The sequence below is a fragment of the Giraffa tippelskirchi genome, chromosome 9 (genome assembly GCF_054371585.1).
Source record: "Giraffa tippelskirchi isolate mGirTip1 chromosome 9, T2T-mGirTip1v1.2.pri, whole genome shotgun sequence".
Classification (NCBI taxonomy): domain Eukaryota; kingdom Metazoa; phylum Chordata; class Mammalia; order Artiodactyla; family Giraffidae; genus Giraffa; species Giraffa tippelskirchi.
In genome coordinates, this window is record NC_137283.1 from 42,898,270 (window position 1) to 42,919,712 (window position 21,443).

Consider the following 21,443-nt stretch of genomic DNA (forward strand, 5'->3'; position numbering starts at 1 on the left):
GCTTTGGCATAGTCAATAAAGCAGAAGTAGATGTTTTTCTGGAACTCTCTTGCTTGTTCGATGATCCAGTGGATGTTGGCAATTTAATCTCTGATTCCTCTGCCTTTTCTAAATCCAGCTTGAACATCTGGAAGTTCTCAGTTCATGTACTGTTGAAGTCTAGCTTGGAGAATTTTGAGCATTACTTTACCTTGTGAGATGAGTGCAACTGTGTGGTAGTTTGAGCATTCTTTGGCATTGCCTTTCTTTGGGATTGGAATGAAAACTGACCTTTTCCAGTCCTGTGGCCACTGCTGAGTTTTCCAAATTGGCTGGCATATTGAGTACAGCACTTTCATAGCATCATCTTTTAGGATTTGAAATAGTTCAACTAGAATTCCATCACCTCTGCTGGTTTTGTTTGTAGTGATGTTCCTAAGGCCCACTTGACTTTGCATTCCAGCATGTCTGGCTCTAGGTGAGTGATCACACCATCGTGATTATCTGGGTCATAAAGATCTTTTTTGTATAGTTCTTCTGTGTATTCTCGCCACCTCTTCTTAATATCGTCTGCTTCTGTTAGGTCCATACAATTTTTGCCCTTTATTGTGTCCATCTTTGCATGAAATGTTCCCTTTGTATCTCTGATTTTCTTGAAGAGATCTCTAGTTTTTCCCATTCAATTGTTTTCCTCTATTTCTTTGCACTCATCACTGAAGAAGGCTTTCTTGCTCTCTTTGCTATTCTTCGAAATTCTGGTTTCAGATAGGCATATCTTTCCTTTTCTCCTTTGCCTTTTGCTTCTCTTCTTTTGCAGCTATTTGTAAGGCCACTTCAGACAACCATTTTGCCTTTTTACATTTCTTTTTCTTGGGGATGGTCTTGATCACTGCCTCCTGTACAATGTCACAAACCTCCGTCCATAGTTCTTCAGACACTCTATCAGATCTAACCCCTTGAATCTATTTGTCACTTCCACTGTATAATCATAAGGGATTTGATTTAGGTCATACCTGAATGGTCTAGTAGTTTTCCCTACTTTCTTCAATTTAAGTCTGAATTTGGCAATAAGGAGCTCATGATCTGAGCCATAGTTAGCTCCCAGTCTTGTTTTTTTGCTGACTGTAGAGAGCTTCTCCATCTTTGGCTGCAAAGAATATAGTCAATCTGATTTCGGTATTGACCATCTGGTGATGTCCATGTGTAGAGTTGTCTCTTGTATTGTTGGAAGAGGGTGTTTGCTATGACCAGTGCATTCTCTTGGCAAAACTCTATTAGCCTTTGCCCTGCTTCATTCACTCCAAGGCCAGACTTACCTGTTACTCCAGGTATCTCTTGACTTTCTACTTTTCCATTCCAGTTGCCTATAATGAAAAGGACATCTTTTTTGGGTGTTAGTTCTAGAAGGTCTTGTAGGTTTTCATAGAACTGTTTCAATCACTGCTGTATTCCCAGCTTTCGAGAGTGGGAATTAAGCTGATGCTTAAAATATAATTATTGCATGAATAAAGTGGAATATTCAGTGAATTCAGGTATTCGGAAGGGAAAAGGGATTCTCTTGTCACATAAATTTGTAATTTATTTATACCTTACATTCTCAATTTTGTTTATTTATTTAAAAATTATTTTGCCTGTACTGTGTGGGATGTGGGATCTTAGTTCTCTGACAAGGGGTCAGATGTGTACTCTCTGCAGTGGAAGCAGGGAGCTGTAACCACTTGACTGGCAGGGAAGTCCCTCAGTTTTGAAATAGTCACAATACAGCTTGGTGTCCTAAAGTGTCTGAGACACCTTGGTGTACAATCAAAACCCCATTAAGCCTTGTTTATCTGAACAGGCAAGTGCTGTTGAAGAGCACTGGCCTAAAGCAGAGCTAGTGTAGCACATTAATGGTGCTTAATAAATACTTCTTAAGGTGCATTTACTGAATATGTGGTGATGCTGAGTTGGGTAATTCAGAGACTTTTAGCAGCCTCAAGAGAAGATGGCTTCTGTGCTGTGTTGAGAATAAAGACTAGAGGCTGTGGAGGAAAAACGTCCAAGGGAGAGAGGATCTGAGTGTAAATTGTGTTAACATTTCTGAAGGGAATTTTGATGTGAGTATCAAGAGCCTTTAAATTTCAATCTTGTAATTTTACTTCTAGAACTTTATCCTAGGGGAGTAATAAGAGAGGTAGGCAAAGCTTTCTCTATCAGAATACTGACTGAGATATTTAAAATTTTTAAAAGAAGTTACCTAAGTGTCCCATTGAGCCAATTCATTGGAAAAGACCCTAATGCTGGGAAAGATGGAAGGTAAAAGGGAAGAGGACGGCAGAGAATGAGATGATTAGATAGTTTAGATAGATTATTAGATAGATTAGATGATTAGATAGATGATTAGATCACATACTCAATGGGCATGAATTTGAGCAAATTTTGGGAGGTAGTGGAAGACAGGGGAGTTTGGCATACTGCAGTCCATGGGGCTGCAGAGTCGGGCATGACTTGGTGACTGAACAACAACAACGTGTCCCAACGTGTCTCATAATAGGTGGTTAGTTGAGGAAATGATTGGATAGCCATTCAATGAAACACTAAGTGACTATTTCAGTTCTTTTGATATGTAAAAACAACCCAAACCCTTCAAGCTCAGAAGGCTTTAAACAATAATGAATTATTTCCTGTCACTACGTGGATTGATTGAGTGGTCCTTCATGTTACACACAGTGCTGGCTGTCACTCACGCCCTGATTTCAGACAGCAGCTGGTCTGGGCTGGAAGGCCCAAGGTGGCTGTCTTAGCAGTCTGGCATTTGGCTGGGATTCTTGTGCTCTCCTTCTCATGATCTCTCTCTCCTTCTCATGATCTCTCTCTCCACGTGGTATCTCATCTTCCAGGGCCTTTCTGTGTTGTTTCTTTTTCCAATAGGATAGCTTGAACCTTACAACTCTGCTTTTGAAGAGAGCAAAATCAGAAGCTGCTAGGCCTCTTCAAGGCTAGGCCCAGAGCTGGAACAGTGTCACTTCTGCAGCATCTGAATACAATACGAATTTTATCTGAAATTGTATAAATACACACAATAGGCATTGGAAACAACATCATAGAGGTTGTCTCTGAAGGACAAAATTGAGAGTGTTTTCCTTTTCTTCTGTATACATATATGAATTTAAATTTTTTCTATAAACTTTTATTAGCTGTTTTAAAAATTAAGGAAACTAATCATTTATGGGGCCATTTAGAAAGTCTTGGCAAGTTTCAAAGGTTAAGAGATATATATGTTATATTCTGTGATCCCAATGCCATAAAATTAAGACTACAAAGTTTTAGCCCAAAACATCTATCTACTTTGACATTTAAATGTATCCTGAATATTTCCTAGAATAGAAAAATTTTCAAAAGAAAAATAGCAAGCTGTTTACAGAAGGATTTTATGCATAAAACATCTAGCCGGTATGTATAATCTTATATGCATTTGTCAGAAAACATGACTGAAGATAAATGAACATTTACTGAAAAATGGCAAATATAACAAAAATAAACACATAGGAAATAGAAATTACTATTAAGGATAAAGAGATATTGATGAAATGGGAGACAAACTATAGTAAAATGTATCAGTAGAACATAGACAAACATTTGTCATATTGCCATCAAGAGAAACAGAAAAATATAAGCAACATTAGGAATGCGATGGAGACATAATTTGAAAAGATTTTAAAATTTTGAAGAAAGAATTATACAGAACAATATTAGGAAGACTGAAAAAAATCTCAATACAACAAACTGTTCCTGAAGAAATATTTTAATGAACATTGACACAAAATAGGTAACAAATCTGAAGAGATCAATGAGCATAGTAAAAAGTGAAAAGATAACAACTAAGCACATTTAATTTTATGAGTGTGTTCTACCAAACATTTCAGGAATAGAGAAGTTTCATATTATGCTAACTGTTTGAGGCTATATGAAAAATGGAAAACTTCTCAATCCATTCTATGACACTAAACTGCTGATACTAAATGTAGAAAAAGAGTATTCAAATATTTAAACAAAGAAACATTATTTCAAACAAGTTAATATATCTGTGCATGTGATATGTGTGTGTTGTGTGTGTTTCTAAAAGGAGGAAATCCGTTTTTTGTTTGTTGGTGGTTACAATTCTCCAAAGCCTTGGCCAGCTGGGCTGGTAATGTTACTGAAGATTAAATCTGCGTGGGTGTAAATTTTACTGAATTTGGATTGGAACTTCAAACCTAGCTAGAGACCTCAGAAATGTCAGCCTCTAGACTCAAGAGAAGATAGAGAAGGACAAGTTAGATTTCATTACTTCTTCTTGGAGGATAATATCTGTAAGTGGTGGCTTAGCTAGGGCCTAAGTTCTAAGCATAGCAAAAATAACAATTAATTTAACTATTGAAACTATAGAAGGAAACATATTATTTTCTTAAGTTGATAGTGATGAATACTTACGTTAAGAGAAAAGAAAGATCTCAAATAGATAGCCTAACTTTATACCGCAAGGAACTGGAAAAAGCACAAACTAACCTCCAAGTTACTAGGAAGAGGAAAACAACAAAGATCAGAGTTGAAATAAATAGAGACTAAAAAAGACAATGGAAAATGTATTGTAGAAAATTTATAACATGCAAATAAACAAAAGGAAGAAAATGAAAACCACTTGAACCCAATCACTGTTAACATTTTAATGTGTATTGTTCCAGTCTTCTCTTCAAGTTAGTGTGTATGCATATATGTTTTAAAATGTGAATCAACCATAAAATTTTTTTTTTAGTCTACTTACCCCCCACTACTAGTATGTCATGAGCATCTTTCTATCTCATTAAACATTCATGTAATGATCACATTATTCTAACTTCTGTCTGTCTCTCTCTCATCATCTATGTAACTGAATTCCTATTGTTGGGCCTGTTGACTCACTTTTTTTTTTTTAAACAACAGATTATTCATGCAAAAGGTTTAGATACAAAATGATTTTTGTATGTTTTCAAGGAAAACAAAGTTAAGCTTTGAGCAACATAGAGATTTGAAATTAAGTTCACTAGTTAGAAACAGGTGTATAATTCTTTGGAGGGACTTTTTAGGGAAAGAAGAAGCCTGTATGCAAAGTATTTCTTTATGCTATATGTGAAGACTCTCTTGAGCATAAATGACAGATACTCTGATTAGAATTGACTGTAGCAAAAAAGGAAATTTATTGGTGAATGTATCACTATCTGTTGCCTTAGTAATGCTCCAAAACAACCAGCCACAAAACATCAGTGACATACTAAGACATTTTTATATTGTCTATGAGTGTATGGGGCCCTCTGGATCTCAGCTGGACTCGCTCATGCTCCTGTGGTCAGCCACTGGGTGGCTAGGCAGCTCTGCTGATCTTGGCTGGGCTTGCTCAAGTATCTTGGGGTTGGTTGGCTATTGGCTAGGAAAAGAACTTCCCTGATGGCTCAGACAGTAAAGCATCTGCCTACAACACGGGAGGTCTGGGTTCAATCCCTGGGTTGGGAAGGTTTCCTGGAGAAGGAAATGGCAACCCACTCCAGTATTCTTGCCTGGAAAATCCCATGGACGGAGGAGCCTGGTAGGCTACAGTCCAGGGGATCGCAAAGAGTTGGACACGACTGAGCAAAATCACTCACTCACTTACAGGACATCTTGACTGTGTTTCTCATCTTTCAGCAGGCTACAGTGGGCATGTTCTAATTTCTATGGCAGAAGAAAATGACAAAGAGGGTAAACATGTAAGTGCTATTGCAGGCTTCACATTTACTATCACCTTTTTGACCAAAGCAAGTCACATGACTGAACCCAGAGTCAGATTGGGAGGGCACAGCCAAGGACTCAGATAGAGGAAGGGTATAGAGTTGGGACCATTAACGTAGTCTGCCTGGTGTGTGTAGCTATAACGGCCTAGGGATAGATGTAGCTTCAGTAACTGCTGGGTGCAGAGTATCAGATGATGTCACCTGGTTTGATTTCACACTGTTCAAAGACTGACTCTGCTTTCCTTCGCATTAGCTTCACTCTCAGGAAAGCACTTTCCCCATGGTAGTACTCAGAAACTCTATCTTGAAAGCAAATAATTCTAGCTGGAAAAGAGTTTATCTTTCCCAGTCATTCCAGCAAAAGTCATGATATGGACTGATTTTGAACCACTGTGGGTCACATGCCCATCCCTAAACCACCTATCATGTCTGGGGGATGGAATGTGATGATCAGCCAGGTCTGGGTCATGTTCTTACCACTGGCATCCTCCAGGATAGAGTAAAGAGAGTCAGCCTTACCTAAACCTAAAGAATAGTGGGTAGAGATTTGGAAATGATTTCTCTGAGAAAAATGGAGAGTATTACCAGAAAGTGGGGGGGTGGGGTGGTGGGGAGTGGAGGGAGAATGAATGATATGCAGGTAAAATAAAAGATGACTTCTATAATGCTATTAATGTACTTATCTCACTGATACTACCAACAAAAACTGTTTATTGACTATTCTGTGCTAGGTATCAAACTGGGTGTTTTAAAAACATTATCTTACATATTTCTTACAGTACTGATTTAGGTAATTTTACCCACATTTTATGGATCAGAGAAAGCAAGCACGTAGCAGATAGTTTGCCACGGTCACTCAGCTTGTCAGTGTTAGAGTGGATATTTGAACCTCAGTTGGCTTCTTTTCAAAAATCTGTGGTCTCTGTGTCTAAAAGCTGAAGAAAAAGAAAGTACACTAAACACACCCTAAGAGGAAGAACAGGAAGCCAAGATGCACCCATTAAAGCCATTTGGATCTTAACACTGGAGGATAATCACAATCTTGTAGCCCTGGCTACATAAATCTGCCCCATGCCCATAAATCTGCATAACTATGAAGTGAAGTGAAGTGAAGTGTTAGTTGCTCAGTCAAGTAGGACTCTTTGTGACCCCATGGACTGTAGCCCACCAGGCTCCTTCATACAAGGAATTCTCCAGGCAAAAATACTGGTGTGGGTAACCATTCCCTTCTCCAGGGGATCTCTCCAGAAGAGAATTTGGCAGTATGTATAGGAGACTTGTTGGTTTGAGCCACCTCTTTTCTTCTAACTTCAAGATGGCCAATAGGTTCCAACTCATGTGTCAGTATCAGTTGGTTGGTAAACTGTTTAGAATATTGTGTTGATAAGAGTCCTGAATTTAGTGGGAAGGAAGATTGTGATGGATTAGTGATGTCTGCAATGGGTACAGGAAGGGAGATGACAACCTGTTTGACTATTAGTTGACATTCTTGAAAACAAGGTATCAGAGTCACTGTCACGCCACTTGTATATGAGGGTCATGTGCCTCAGATGGAGTATTTTATAGTTAAGATCTCTATGATACAGAATTCTATGGTGATTTTTCTGGAGGTCCCAACTATCACTTAGCACAGACCAAAATGCAGAATTTCATTTTCCTAAGGAAAAATGAGCTTCTTTTTCACTCTAAGAACTTTTGACCTTGCTTGGGTGCATGATGGGGGAAATTTACAAAATGCTTAAATGTAGTTAGTAAAGTTTGAGGTCATTGCTATTTTTAAATAAGCATGGGTGTGACTCTTTATCATCTATCATTCTCATCATAAATCTATCATCTATATGTACACACACACATACACACATATTTTTGAAATACAATGCTGTTAATGATCAGAGTTCTAAATAAATTTATTTTTGATTTTTTTTTTCTCATTTTTCAGATCTCTGTTTGGATGCATTTTCCAGTACAGACTATGAAAAGAATGCAGTGAAAATTCTGGCCAACGGTGGAAACATTGGCTTAATCTCCAACTTAATATAGCATTCCTTCTCTTCTGTAGCACCTCATAAGAAAATAAAAATGTATGGAAGTGCAAGAACAATCACCAATCTGGAAAGTAGCCCTTCCAGATCACCTCGTTTACCACGGTCTCCTCGTCTGGGCCACCGAAGAACAAGTAGTGGGGGAGGTGGAGGATCAGGCAAGACTCTGTCCATGGAGAATATCCAGTCCCTTAATGCAGCCTATGCTACATCTGGACCCATGTATCTGAGTGATCATGAGGGGGTGGCTTCAACAACTTACCCAAAGGGCACTATGACTCTGGGAAGGGCCACAAATCGAGCTGTATATGGAGGCAGAGTCACAGCTATGGGGAGTAGTCCCAATATTGCCTCTGCTGGACTTTCCCACACAGATGTCCTTTCATACACGGATCAACATGGTGGTCTGACCAGCTCATCCCACCATCATCACCACCAGGTCCCTTCCATGTTGAGGCAGGTAAGAGATAGCACCATGTTAGACCTTCAAGCCCAGCTCAAGGAACTTCAGAGAGAGAATGACCTCCTACGAAAAGAGCTCGACATCAAGGATAGCAAGTTGGGATCTTCCATGAACAGTATCAAGACCTTCTGGAGTCCTGAGCTCAAGAAGGAGAGAGTCTTGAGGAAAGAAGAGGCAGCTCGGATGTCTGTCCTCAAGGAGCAGATGAGGGTTTCCCATGAAGAAAATCAGGTAGGTTATGACTCATGTCAATGTTTTCAGCCTTGGTTTCTCACTGAGTAGTTGATGCTTTGCAGATGGTACCACGGCCTGTACAGGAGAAAGTTTGGCATCAAGAAACCTATGGCTTAGTACATGTTTGACATGAAGACTACAAGACGGCATAGGAAAGATAAAGTTACAGCTTGTGATCTGCTTATTTGCCAATAACCCTTTCACATTGTTGCAGAAGAGGGGGAACCACACCTCACTGGCTAATAACTTTTATACTTGGTTAATTTTGTTTTCTTTTTCAGTAGTCCCCAAAGCAGCTCAGATGTGCTTCCCCCTGAATAGAAGATTTTTTTTTGGTAAGAGTACACACTTTAACAACAACATTTAGAGGGCTACATCTGACTGGTGAATTGATTTTTTTTTTTTTTTTGATGCACCAGCAACATTATTTCCTTCTAGAATGATGGAAGTTGGCTCACTAAATAGCAAACTGAAAAATATTAAATGGAATTAGATAGGATGTATTTGATATTATGTTATAGAAACATGATAAATTTTAACCTAGTCTTTCTACCTTTATCCATTCAGTATTAATTAAGCACCTAACTATGTGCAGGGCACATTCTTACTCTTTTTTGGTCCATCATCCATGTCATAGCAAGATTAGTTTTCCCAGTGTCTACTTGTACTTACGCCATTCTCCTGCTTTAAAGCCGTCAATAATTACTTGTTGCCTCCAGAATGAAGCGTACCTCTGACTAAACCCATAGCAACTTCTCCTGGAATGCCTAAGCCTGCCTTTGTAATCTTATCTCATACCACCTTCTTCTACATCTGTGCTCCCTACACTCACTTCAGTTCAGTTCAGTCGCTCAGTCGTGTCTGACTCTTTGCGACCCCATGAACTGTAGCACGCCAGGCCTCCCTGTCCATTGCAAACTCCTGGAGTTTACTCAAACTCATGTCCATTGAGTAGGTGATGCCATCCAACCATCTCTTCCTCTGTCATCCACTTTTTCTCCTGCTTTCAATCTTTCCCAGCACCAGGGTCTTTTCCAATGAGTCGGCTCTTCGCATCAGGTGGCCAGAGTATTGGAGTTTCAGCTTCAGCACCAGTCCCTCCAATGAACACCCAGGACTGATCTCCTTTAGGATGGACTGGTTGGATCTTCTTGCAGTCCAAGGGACTCTCAAGAGTCTTCTCCAACACCACAGTTCAAAAGCATCAATTCTTTGGCGCTCAGCTTTCTTTATAGTCCAACTCTCACATCCATACATGACTACTGGAAAAACCATAGCTTTAACTAGACAGACCTTTGTTGGCAAAAGAATGTCTCTGCTTTTTAATATGATGTCTAAGATGGTCATAGCTTTTCTTCTAAGGAGCAAGCATCTTTTAATTTCATGGCTGCAGTCACCATTTGCAGTGATTTTGGAGCCCAAGAAAGGAAAGTCTGTCATTGTTTCCCCATCTATTTGCCATGAAGTGATGGGACCAGATGCCATGATCTTAGTTTTCTGAATGTTGAGCTTTAAGCCAACTTTTTCACTCTCCTCTTTCACTTTCATCAAGAGGCTCTTTAGTTCTTCTTTGCTTTCTGCCTTAAGGGTAGTGTCATCTGCATATCTGGAGAAGGCAATGGCACCCCACTCCAGTACTCTTGCCTGGAGAATCCCATGGATGGAGGAGCCTGGTAGGCTACAGTCCATGGGGTCGCTAACAGTTGGACACGACTGAGCGACTTCACTTTCACTTTTCCCTTTCATGCACTGGAGAAGGAAATGGCAACCCACTCCAGTATTCTTGCCTGGAGAATCCCAGGGACTGTGGAGCCCGGTGGGCTGCCGTCTATGGGGTCACACAGAGTTTGACACGACTGAAGTGACTTAGCAGCAGTAGTAGTAGCATCTGCATATCTGAGATTATTGATATTTCCCCTGGCAATCTTGATTCCAGCTTGTGCTTCATCCAGTTCAGCATTTCTCATGATGTGCTTTGCATATAAGTTAAATAAGCAGGGTGACAATATACAGCCTTGATGTACTCCTTTCCCGATTGGGAACCAGTCTGTTGTTCATATCTAGTTCTAACTGTTGCTTCCTGACCTGCATACAGGTTTCTCAAGAGGCAGGTCAGGTGGTCTGGTATTCCTATCTCTTGAAGAATTTTCCAGAGTTTGTTTCTCCCTACACTACCACTTGGGAATTCCTGCACATACTCAAGATTACTCACTTCCACTCCTTTCTGTCACCTTCCATTAGTGGCCTTCTCAGCATCCCCTCTCCCTGCCTCTGTCTATTCAGTCCCAGTTAGTTTCCATTTTCAAATCCTACCTACACTGTGTGTGCTAAGTTGCTTCAGTTGTGTTCGATTCTGTGCAACCCAATGAACAGCCAGGCTCCTCTGTCCATGGGATTCTCCAGGCAAGAATGCTGGAGTGGGTTGCTATGCCCTCCTCCAGGGGATCTTCCCAACCCAGAAATTGAACCACTGTCTCTTACATCTCCTGCATTGGCTGGCAGGTTCTTTACCACTAGCACCACTTGGGAAACCTACCTACACTGTGAAGCTCATGTATATGCTGCTGTTCACAGAGGTTTGGGTGTAATACATGCCTGGGATTAAGTCCCAGCCTCACCTCTTACTACCAGTGAGATAAATGCTAAGAGATGGGGAGTAGAGAGTTGTGCCATTTAGCTGGAAAAAATTCTCCAATGTCATTTAACTTTCTGTAGAAGCTGAAGATAATTCTAACTTGGCTAAACTAGTGATTCTCTGATACTTGGTCTTGATGCTGGCCTGATGAAGCTCTCTGCCTTTCTGGGGATCATCTGCTGACCTCCTATACGTTTCCTTGCCTGCTACGCCGTTGGAGTCCAAGTGTTCATAGAAACATTTCTGATCTGTTTGAGAATCTGCTCTTCATTCTCCTTCTATGTGTGGAAAGCAGTCATCTTATCCCTTTGATTATCTGACCAGCCTCTGCTGGTTTTCAGATGTGGAAATGTGATTTTTAGTTGGAACAGAAAGCTTTGTTCTTCATTCCTAAATCAAATCAGTGCCCTTCACTATCATTTTCGCTTTTTCTTTTTTATGACTTTGCTGGTATATAAAGTTCTATTACTACTATGTGCATTTCCCCAGTTCTGTACTGATTTTCTTCCTTTTTTAGTTGCTTTGGAAAATGGTTAAAGCAGTTTAAGAATGATGCAAGAAGTGACAAAAGGTATGGAATCCATTTTATAAACTGTCATCCCCAAAATTACTTTTTTCTTATGATTTTATCATTAATTTTTTTGAACACAGATTACCTACTTATACATGTATGTATATTTATTAATTACATGATATGCTAGTGTACTAATATATTATGTGTCTTCTATAACATTCACGAAGAATTAGCATGGAAGAGACAAAATAAAGTTATTTATTAAAGTAAATTTTAATGACACACAAAGCCTTTTTATTTTTCTTAAAAATATTTTAACCCCCTTGTCTATTTTGTAAGGCATGGTTCAGTTTAAAGCACGTAATAGCCACAATTCCACTTAACTGTTCCATTTTGCCTTAAGCCAGAAGCAGGTGAATATTTGAGGGTGTTCCCATTACTTTTTGCTTGTTCTGGGACCTAATATGATTACATGTTACCATGGTTTCTGTGGGTGACATATGACTATGCAACATATGACCCAGTGAAAGCCCCGGTATTAACCTGTTCAGCTCAGTCGCTCAGTCGTGTCCGACTCTTTGCGACCCCATGAATTGCAGCATGCCAGGCCTCTCTGTCCATCACCAACTCCTGGAGTCTACCCAAACCCATGTCCATCGAGTTGGTGATGCCATCCAACCATCTCATCCTCTGTCATCCCCTTCTCCTCCTGCCCCCAATCCTACCCAGCATTAGGGTCTTTTCCAATGAGTCAACCCTTCGCATGAGGTGGCCAAAGTATTGGAGTTTCAGCTTCAACATCAGACCTTCCAATGAACACCCAGGATTGATCTCTTTTAGGATGGATTGATTGGATCTCCTTGCAGTCCAAGGGACTCTCAAGAGTCTTCTCCAACACCACAGTTCAAAAGCATCAATTCTTCGGCACTCAGCTTTCTTCACCGTCCAACTCTCACATCCATACATGACCACTGGAAAAACCATAGCCTTGACTAGACGGACTTTTGTTGGCAAAGTAATGTCTCTGCTTTTAAATATGCTATCTAGGTTGGCCATAACCTTCCTTCCAAGGAGTAAGCGTCTTTTAATTTCATGGCTGCAATCACCATCAAAAGTGATTCTGGATTAACCTGTTAGCAAACTATAATTATTTGCTTTTTAAAAACTTATTTATTTTTAATTGGAGAATAATTGTTTTACAATATTGTGTTGGTTTCTGCCATATATCACATGAATCAGCCATAGGTATACATGTGTCCCCTTCCTCTTGCTTTCTTTTTTTAGATTAAAAATATAAAAGGGGGGATAAGCATGGAGATTTTGAAAATTACTTGCAATATGAGGTAGTGTTACAAAATAAGGGATATAAAGATTGACAAAAAGCAAGTTATTAAAAAAAAAAAATTGAACGTCTCCCCCCCACCCCCTTGGAAGTGTATCAGGATCCCTTTGGGGGATGTGAATGCCTGTCGGTCAGAATAGGGTAGATCCTGCTGCAGTGTTCAGTAGACCTCAAATCTCAGTGACTTAACACATCAGAGATGTATTTCTTATTTACCTGAAGTATGAAGCAGGTCAAGTGACTCTTCAGGGCAGCTCTCCTCCAGGCAGTGACTCAGGATCCAGGTTTTCTGCATCTTGGCACATGGTTTCAATAATTGCTACTGCAGAGGAAGAGAGTGCCTGGAGTTGGCACACTGGCTCTGCAGTTCCTTGGGCTAGAAGTGACATAAATACGAGGGACTGTGAGGTGTAGTCCTCTTTTCCAGGAAGGAGAGAAGAGTCAGATATGAGGGGACACTAAAAATGTTTACCAGTGTTGTTAACTTTGGAGAACACTCCAGACTTCTGCCATTGCTTCTGTTTCTATTATTGCTGCTACTGCAGCCAGTAGACTTCTTTTGGGAGCTCACTATGTACTAGGCTTTGTGCTTAGAGCTTTGTCTACATTATCATGTTTAATGTTTGCATTAGTCATTTGAAGTAGGTGCTAGACTTTTTTTCATTTTACAGATTAAAAATAAATGTAGAGAGAATAAGCAGCTTCCCAAGTTCACACAGCTGCTAAGTGACTGAGCTGGACTGAGTGACTTAAGGCTTTAGCCTCTTTTACTCCAACATCTAAGATCTTAATTTATTCTTACTACCTCCCTCTAGGATCACTGAGCTGTGAATAGAATCCTACTGTAATAGAAAGATCATACTTATATATTAGATGAAAAAAATGAATAGTTTTGATAGAATGATTCAGAATGTAGTTTCGTTTAATTAGGATTTTATTGTTAATTAGAAATTTATTTCTTTTTTTCCACAATTGACTGTTTAGGTTTTCTACCACTCACTATTTACCATAATTTATTATATTTTCCCTTTAGAGGAAAAAAATCACAGAACTTTTTTCTATATGGAAGAAAAGAATGTAAAAGAGATAAGAAACCACAATCAAGTGTTCTTTATCCACAACAATCAGAGACTGCATCTACAAATGTAGTTCTATCACAGGGTGTTTGGATAAGTAGCATTTTACTAACCTAAATTCAGGTGATTGAAAATGATTTGAATTGTGCTATGTGCATAGAAATAGGAAATAGGTCCATTATAGGTGGAGGTGAGGAACCTTGAATGTTCTTGTATATTAAATTTATAGTTCTGTGAATTTAATGATCACCAGCATAGACCTTTTACCTCATGCAGTTATTACAGAAGGCTCCGATTCACCAACTCCTTCATAGTGTGTTCTGAGGTCTTTGTGGTTCTGTTGTAGGAAGCCGAACCCAACTCCAGATCTAAGGGAGGATGTTGAACACACTCTCTGTATTGAGGAAAGTACAGATCTTAGAGCCAACGGACAGGTGGCTGTGACCAAATATCTTATGAGTGAAGTATAGACACTCAGGTTTCTGGATGGATGTTTCACCCCAGACTCCCTTTCCATTCATACTTTCTTGATTCTCTCCAAGGCCCTATGTCTCAGGCACAGATCTGCATGTATAGAAATACATTTGAGATACTAAGAGTTGCAGTACTGATATTTGGAATCTTTGGTTTGTTTGTCGAAACTAAAGTGCATGGATGCAAAGTTATCCTTATGCTATCACTTGTGCTTTTTGCTTCATGATGTATTTTCTTGAATGGAGGAAGAGTGAGGTGGAGTCTCATGCTCTCAATGTCACACCTATAGAGTGATTTGGGGAGAAATGAGGAGAAAAGATTTAGAATGGATGTTAGGCTGCCACTTGAGATAGCCCCTTTTTGATTTTTAATGGCCTGTGGGGTTAGAGTGGATATTGAGAATGCAGCTACGTATGGGGAAGTTAAGTGACCCATTTTTTTTCTGTAAGATTATATAGTTGCCTTTTCTTTACAACTCCATTCTATTTACCTGTTTGATGGAGATGAGAGAGAGAAAACGTGGTAGAGAATACATTTTCAGAAAGTTCATAAGGACTTACATCTTGCAGTTTTGTGCATATAAGTTATTGGCTTTTTATATACCTGAATTTTTTATGCTATTATTAACTTTGTATTTTTAATGGATTAGTTTTCCAAACTAGGTATTCATAAAGTGATTTTTAGATATTTTCCTAATTTGTGCATGGCTAGTCAAGGATCTGCATGAATATAAAGAGCATCAGACCCTGAGAGATTGTACTAGATCTAATATTTACTCATCTCATGTGTGCTGAAGTGGGACAAGGTCATTGGGAAAGGTAACCTAAGAAGTGTAAGTAAACCTGTCTGGGGAATGTTATGGCTTTTAAGTGGTGGTTATGTGATAATTTCTATTTCTGGCTTAACACAATAGAAAGTGATCTACTCTCAATCAATATTAGTATGGGTTTCTGATGAGATTTTGAGCTAGTTTCACATATGATTTATTGATTCTCATTTTGAGCCTGTAACTCGAAAAGGTCGAGATGGATCACATTTCCATATTTCTTTTCTTATTATTTTTTCTTTTATTTATATAACTGCAGGGCCATCTCAACAGAGGTCATTCAACTCTGTTCTAAATATTCATTTCACTGTGAGTGTCCAGATACAAAGAATTGTACCAGTTGGAAGTGGGTGATGGAATTCACTCTATCTCCTGCTAGGAAGGTGGTGAAGCAGCTGCATTGTGAAGGGGTGGCCACTGACAGTTAAATGCAGCTGCAGTCACCTTGAGTACTGAGTGTTTGTGAGATCAAGGGCTTATTCCTGGGGATTAGGGCCCCATCAGGTTTGTGGGTGGGACTTAAATATGTTCACTCCTCAGACCTGTCTTATCCCTATGTCTTCCTTCTATTATTCTGAAATCCATGGATCCCCCAAAGCCCAGTTTCCAAAGTGTGTCAAGGGAGATGACACTTGCCAAAGGGAATTTTCTGGCCAAATAAGCTTAAGACACAACATAGGAGATACTCCTCTCCTAGAAATTCATAACGCTGTACGTTTTGGATTGGATTGTGTCCCACCCTGAGAAAAGATATGTTGGAGTCTTAATCCCCAATGCCTCAGAATGTGACTTTATAAGGTCTTTACAGGGATAATCAAGTTGAAATGAGGTCACGAGGATGGGTCTAGTCCAGTATGACTGGTGTCCTTACTGAAAGGGGAAATTTGGACACAGACATAGACATGCAGAGAGAGGAGACCGCAGGGAGAGACATGGTGAAGATGGCATCTATCAGCCAAAGAGATAGGCCTGCAACAGGTCCTTCCTTCACAGTCCTCAGGAGGAAGAGACCTGCTGACACCTTAATCTTGAACTTCCAGCCTCCAGAATTGTGAGGCAATATATTTCTGTTGTTTGAACCACCTAGTTTCTGGTACTTTGTTTTGGCAGCCCTGGCAGACTAATTAATACAACATATCAGCATGTGAAATGCTCTGACTCATGCAGTTAAAAATATTTATTAAACTTGCTTAACCTAGCAATTTCCCAAACTTACTTGACCATGAAACTTACCTTAAAACTGTATTAGGCAGCTAGTGCTACAGTAATAAGCCATGTCTAACAAGCCATCCCCAAACTTAGTACCTTAAAGAGATAAGCATTTACCTCTCTCTTATATATCTACAGATTGACTGTAACTTAGTTGGGCAGGTCCAAACTCTGAGCACCAGGTTCTAGGCTGAAAGTGGGGTTCAGGTATGTTCTGTGTGTTTCCACATTCTCTTTGGAACAAGCAGCTATTCAGGTCTTTTATCTTCTCATGGTGGATCACAGATGGCAAGTGTCCAGCCAAATCACGTAGACACATTTTAAAGCCTCTATTTGCATCATGTCCACTAAAATTCTGTTGCCTAATTCATGTTATGTGGCCAAACCCAAAGTCAGGGGGTCAGGGAAATATAGTCCCTGTAAAGCAGAAAGGGAGTGAATATATATATGTGTGTGTGTGTATGCGCATATGTGTGTGTTTTGTCCAATATATATATATGTCTGTCGGAAATGATAAATAATGCTAAAACTGAGGGTATAAAGGTCACAGTTTGGGAAAGGCTACTTCAAGAGCAGCTCTAGAATCAGGACATTAAAGTTTGAGATTGTAAAGTGGATGAGCCATCTGTTGTGGTCAAAGGTTCCTTCAGTGGCTAGTCCTTCAAATATCCTAATGACGTCTGATAAATGGCTCACCTTCAGACTTCTTCTCTTCTTCCTCAAGTAACTGGCCAATGTAACTCAAGTGGAAATCTGGAAGGTTCTGGAAAAACTTGTATTTTCCCGATAAATGAGTAAATGTCACCAGCAATGCTCCTTCCTCCTCCTTTCTGTCTTGAGTGTCAATATGTTGCCTGTTAGTAACCATGGAAGGAAGGATGAGAAAAGCACGGAGACATATGTCCTGCCATCTCTCAGCAGTTGCACCAGCAGCAGCAGTGGCCTGCCTCCAGACTTCTAGTCATGTGAGAAAATAATCCCTAGTTGTTTAAGTCACTGCTGGTTGGGTATCCTATTACTTGTAGCTCAGTACCTTTCTAACTGATAAAACATAGAAAATCGGAATTGATAACTATTATTCTAATTTTGGGGGCTTCCACTGGGAAAATTTTGTGGCCAGAGGAGCCTGGAGGGCTACAGTTGATGGGATCGTAGAGTCAGACATGACTTAGCACACACACACATTTTAATTATCACCAGTCATGATACCCATTGGGCTTCCCTTGTAGCTCAGTTGGTAAAGAATCTACCTGCAGTGCACGAAACCTGGGTTCGATCCCTGGATTGTGAAGATCCCCTGGAGAAGGAAATGGTGACCCACTCCAGTATCCTTGCCTGGAAAATCTCATGCACAGAGGAGTCTGGTGGGCTGCAGTCCATGGGGTTGCGAAGAGTTGGGCGTGACTGAGCGACTAACACTACTTATGATACCCATAAAAATAGGTGCATTTCAATAGGTGAAATGAGACCCTAAAGGACCTTACACATTAAAATGAAAAAAACCTATTTACCAGTGGTATTGAGCAATACTCCAAGTAGTGACACGAATGCTACTCCAAGCCTGTATAAGCAAAAAATGGAAATTTATTAGTTCTTGCAGTGAATTGCTGGAGAAGAAAATGGCAACCCACTCCAGTATTCTTGTCTGGAGAATCCCATGGACAGAGAAACCTGGTGGGCCACAGACCCTAGGGTTGCAAAGAGTCGGACACTACTGAAGCAACTGAGTACGCATGCGCAGAGAAATTGCAGAAGGACTCAGGTATGGAGATTGTGATTGACTGGATGGAGGGCCTCAAACTGTAGCAGGACTTTGCTTTGTTACTGGTTCTTAGTATCTGCCTCGACATGTGAGCCTTAGTTTTTCCTTCATGAGGTGGGTCACAATCGAAGAGATAAGAGATCCGTATATCTTCACTTATCATTTAGAAAATTTATGGAAGGACTTTAGTCCTGCCTTTTTATATTCTTCCTTCAGGACCTAGTGAATGTGTGTGGTGGAAAGGGACAGGTATGTGAGAAGGGGTTACTGTGACTGATGATCTGTTAGAACTGCATGCATTGGAAGAGGAGCAATTCTGTAAAGGAATTGAGATGAAGGGCAAAAGGATGCTCTAGGACAAAAACAGGTGTCCAATTGCACTGTCCTTACTCTCTTTCTCCAAATGTTTTAAGGGCTTGTGAGTCGTACCAAGAGGGCTTCCCAGGTGGCTCACTGGTAAAGAATCTGCCTGCCAAGCAGGAGACTTGGGTTCAGTCCCTGGGTCAGGAAGATACCCTGGAGGAGGAAATGGCAGCCCATCCAGTATTCTTGCCTGGGAAATCCCATGGACAGAGGAGCCTGGCAGGCTAGAGTTGATGGGGTCGCAAAGAGTCGGACACAACTTAGCGACTGAAAAGCAGCTGCAGCAAGTTGTTTCAAGAGCTCTGAGAAATGAAGAAGTCAGTCAGATATCATATCTGTGTGTAAGTTTTTTCGCTTTAACTCTGATTTGAAGTGAGCATCTGTATGTGTTTTGCCCACTTTATATAGCCACATGGATTTAGAACTAGGCAATATGAACTAGTTTTTAGCACCACAGCGTACCTTGGAATGCTGAATCTTAGAAGAAAAAAATATTTCATCTTCCTTGTCTTGAAATCATCTTTCTCAGCTCTACAGAGAATTGTAGCTTTTGTCTACCTTTCCAGAAAGGTGGAAAAACTTTGGTTCAGACTTAGGCAATGACCTACTTAGATTGAAGCCACAATCGTAAATGTGTTTCGTGGGTAGGTGAAAGCTTCCTTTGGTCCTGAAGATAGATGAGATGGCACAGATCCAACACTTGATTTCTTTGTTTGCTGGAATGTAGGAGAATGATTTGAAGTGAACTATACAGCTTTGTTACAGATGTCAGCTGATTTTTTGCCTCAGTAATCTCTTGCAGTCAGCTCTAGGATCAGCCATATGCACTGCATTAGTAGCTTTACAGATTTTTACTCCCAGGTTTTCTTATGAAAAACTTGGCTAATGGGAGGGAAATAAACATTCTTGTATGCTAGACCTTGGGAAAATTAAATGACTTCCATCTTCTGTTTTCTTTCTGGATCACTTTATTTTGGCGATGGGATAGCAACAGCACACTATCAACCAAAGAAAACATTTTGGAATATTTTAACGAATAGATTGTTTTAGTCTCACTTGTGCCAAAGGCATTTATGGAAACCAAGCTCTGGAAGGGAGTGGCCACCCCCAAAACATTCACTAAATGTGCCTAATAGAATTCCCTATAGAAAACATCCTCACAGCATTTTAAGAAGCAAGTCTATGTTGACAGGAGAAAAAGTACCAGAGTGATTTTATCAGCCAAAGCAGATGGGTTGTGAACCTGGCCTCTTCTGGCCAGAGTGCAATTTTGGTTTCTATAATTAGTTGCAGGTGGAGCTCTTGCGTTCTTGTTTTGGAGTCCACTGACATCTGTGTGCAAATTCCCACCATCCCCAGTTGGCATTTGGACTCAATAAGTGGTTTGGCTTTGCAGGAGTAGAGAAAATTATAAATCTATTTCACACACACACATAGATAAAGCTGCTCTAAAGGTCAGGTTCTGAAAGCTGTGGAAAGCATTTCCAAAAGTTTGAGAAGTAGGTTTTAGGCAGAATGTGGGCAAGCAGCCAAGAACTAGAGCAGACTGACACACAGAATTCTGGCACGTGCAGTGTTTTCTCTATTTTTCTGTGAAGCTAGCGTTTGATTGTTATCTTGGAAGTGATGAGCAGCCATTTTGTTTTTTCAGTAGGAATATTCTGGAGCGAAGAAGTATTGACTGAGAAAGCTACTTTGTTGTTGTTTACTTGCTAAGTCATGTCCGACTCTTTGGAGCCCCATGGACTGTGGCACACCAGGCTCCTCTGTCTTTCACTATCTCCCGGAGTTTGCTCAGATTCATGTCCATTGAGATGATGATGCTATCTAACTATTTCATCCTCTGCTGCCGTCTTCTCCTTTTGCCTGTAATCTTTCCAAGCATCAGAGTCTTTTCCATTGGCGTCTCTTCTCATCAGGTGGCCAAAGTATTGGAGCTTCAACTTCAACATTGGCCCTTCCAGTGAATTTTCAGGGTTGATTTCCTTTAGGATTGACTGGTTTGATTTTTTTGCAGCTGAAGGGACTCTCAAGAGTCTTCTCCAGCACCACAATTGGAAAGCATCAATTTTTCACCACTCAGCCTTCTTTATGGCCCATCTTTCACATCCTTACCTGACTACTGGAAAAACTGCATACTTGGTTTTTGACTATACTTCTTGTCTCATAAACTCATAACTGGGCTTGAATTGTCTGACCTGGCACTATACATTGATCAAATTAACTTAGTGGTTCTGAACTGGGAGCAATCTTGCCCCTGAGGGGACATTTGACAATGTCTGAAGACATTTGGTTGTTGCAGCTGGGTGGGGTGTACTACTGGCATCTAGTGGATGGAGGCCAGGGATGCCAGTTAACATCCTACAGTGCACTAGACTGCCCTCTCCCCCATTCTCTGTCCAACAGTGTCAAAGGATGCAAGGTTGAGAAACCCTGAGTTGATTGGTGGTTGGTATATCTTCATTTTTCTTGATACTTTTCCTATACTCAGTTCATTCACTTTGTGAAGTGATCAGAATGTATTTATTTATGTAAAAATAATGATATAAAAGTTAAAACTTGATTCGTCATTGTGTGGGAAAGAATTGTGAATGATGTCTTAAAAAACAAAACCCTGACCTGAACAAAACCTTGAATCTTCAAATATATCTTGAAATTTTTCTTTTACAAGTAGACATTTGGTAAATAGAGATCTATCTCATAAGGAAATGGACAACCCTTTAAAGGGAATGAAATTTATTTTTTAAACTGAGTTTTTA

General features: G+C 40.1%; 2 protein-coding genes across 4 annotated transcripts in view; one reads left to right on the forward strand and one right to left on the reverse strand.

Annotated features, from left to right (window-relative positions):
• The window catches only part of ERC2 (ELKS/RAB6-interacting/CAST family member 2), a 957,804-nt gene that overhangs the window by 27,393 nt on the left and 908,968 nt on the right, over nucleotides 1-21,443 (forward strand). For 2 of the 3 annotated variants that reach the window (XM_081524874.1, XM_081524873.1), the window contains exon 2: nucleotides 7,684-8,480. In XM_081524874.1, coding sequence (XP_081381000.1) covers nucleotides 7,824-8,480 — 657 coding nt within the window. In that variant the 5' untranslated portion in view covers nucleotides 7,684-7,823. Of the gene's footprint in view, nucleotides 1-7,151; nucleotides 7,245-7,683; nucleotides 8,481-21,443 lie in introns of those variants that run through there. The other variant, XM_081524875.1, reaches the window with a different exon arrangement.
• The window catches only part of LOC145519898 (uncharacterized), a 71,320-nt gene continuing 51,448 nt past the window's right edge, over nucleotides 1,572-21,443 (reverse strand). Inside the window, exons 4-8 of the mRNA XM_081524954.1 lie at nucleotides 18,071-18,120; nucleotides 17,256-17,413; nucleotides 14,318-14,444; nucleotides 13,191-13,350; nucleotides 1,572-3,017 (exon numbers count right to left, since the gene is read on the reverse strand). Of these exons, the coding sequence (XP_081381080.1) occupies nucleotides 14,419-14,444; nucleotides 17,256-17,413; nucleotides 18,071-18,120 (234 nt within the window). The 3' untranslated portion in view covers nucleotides 1,572-3,017; nucleotides 13,191-13,350; nucleotides 14,318-14,418. The remainder of the gene's footprint in view (nucleotides 3,018-13,190; nucleotides 13,351-14,317; nucleotides 14,445-17,255; nucleotides 17,414-18,070; nucleotides 18,121-21,443) is intronic.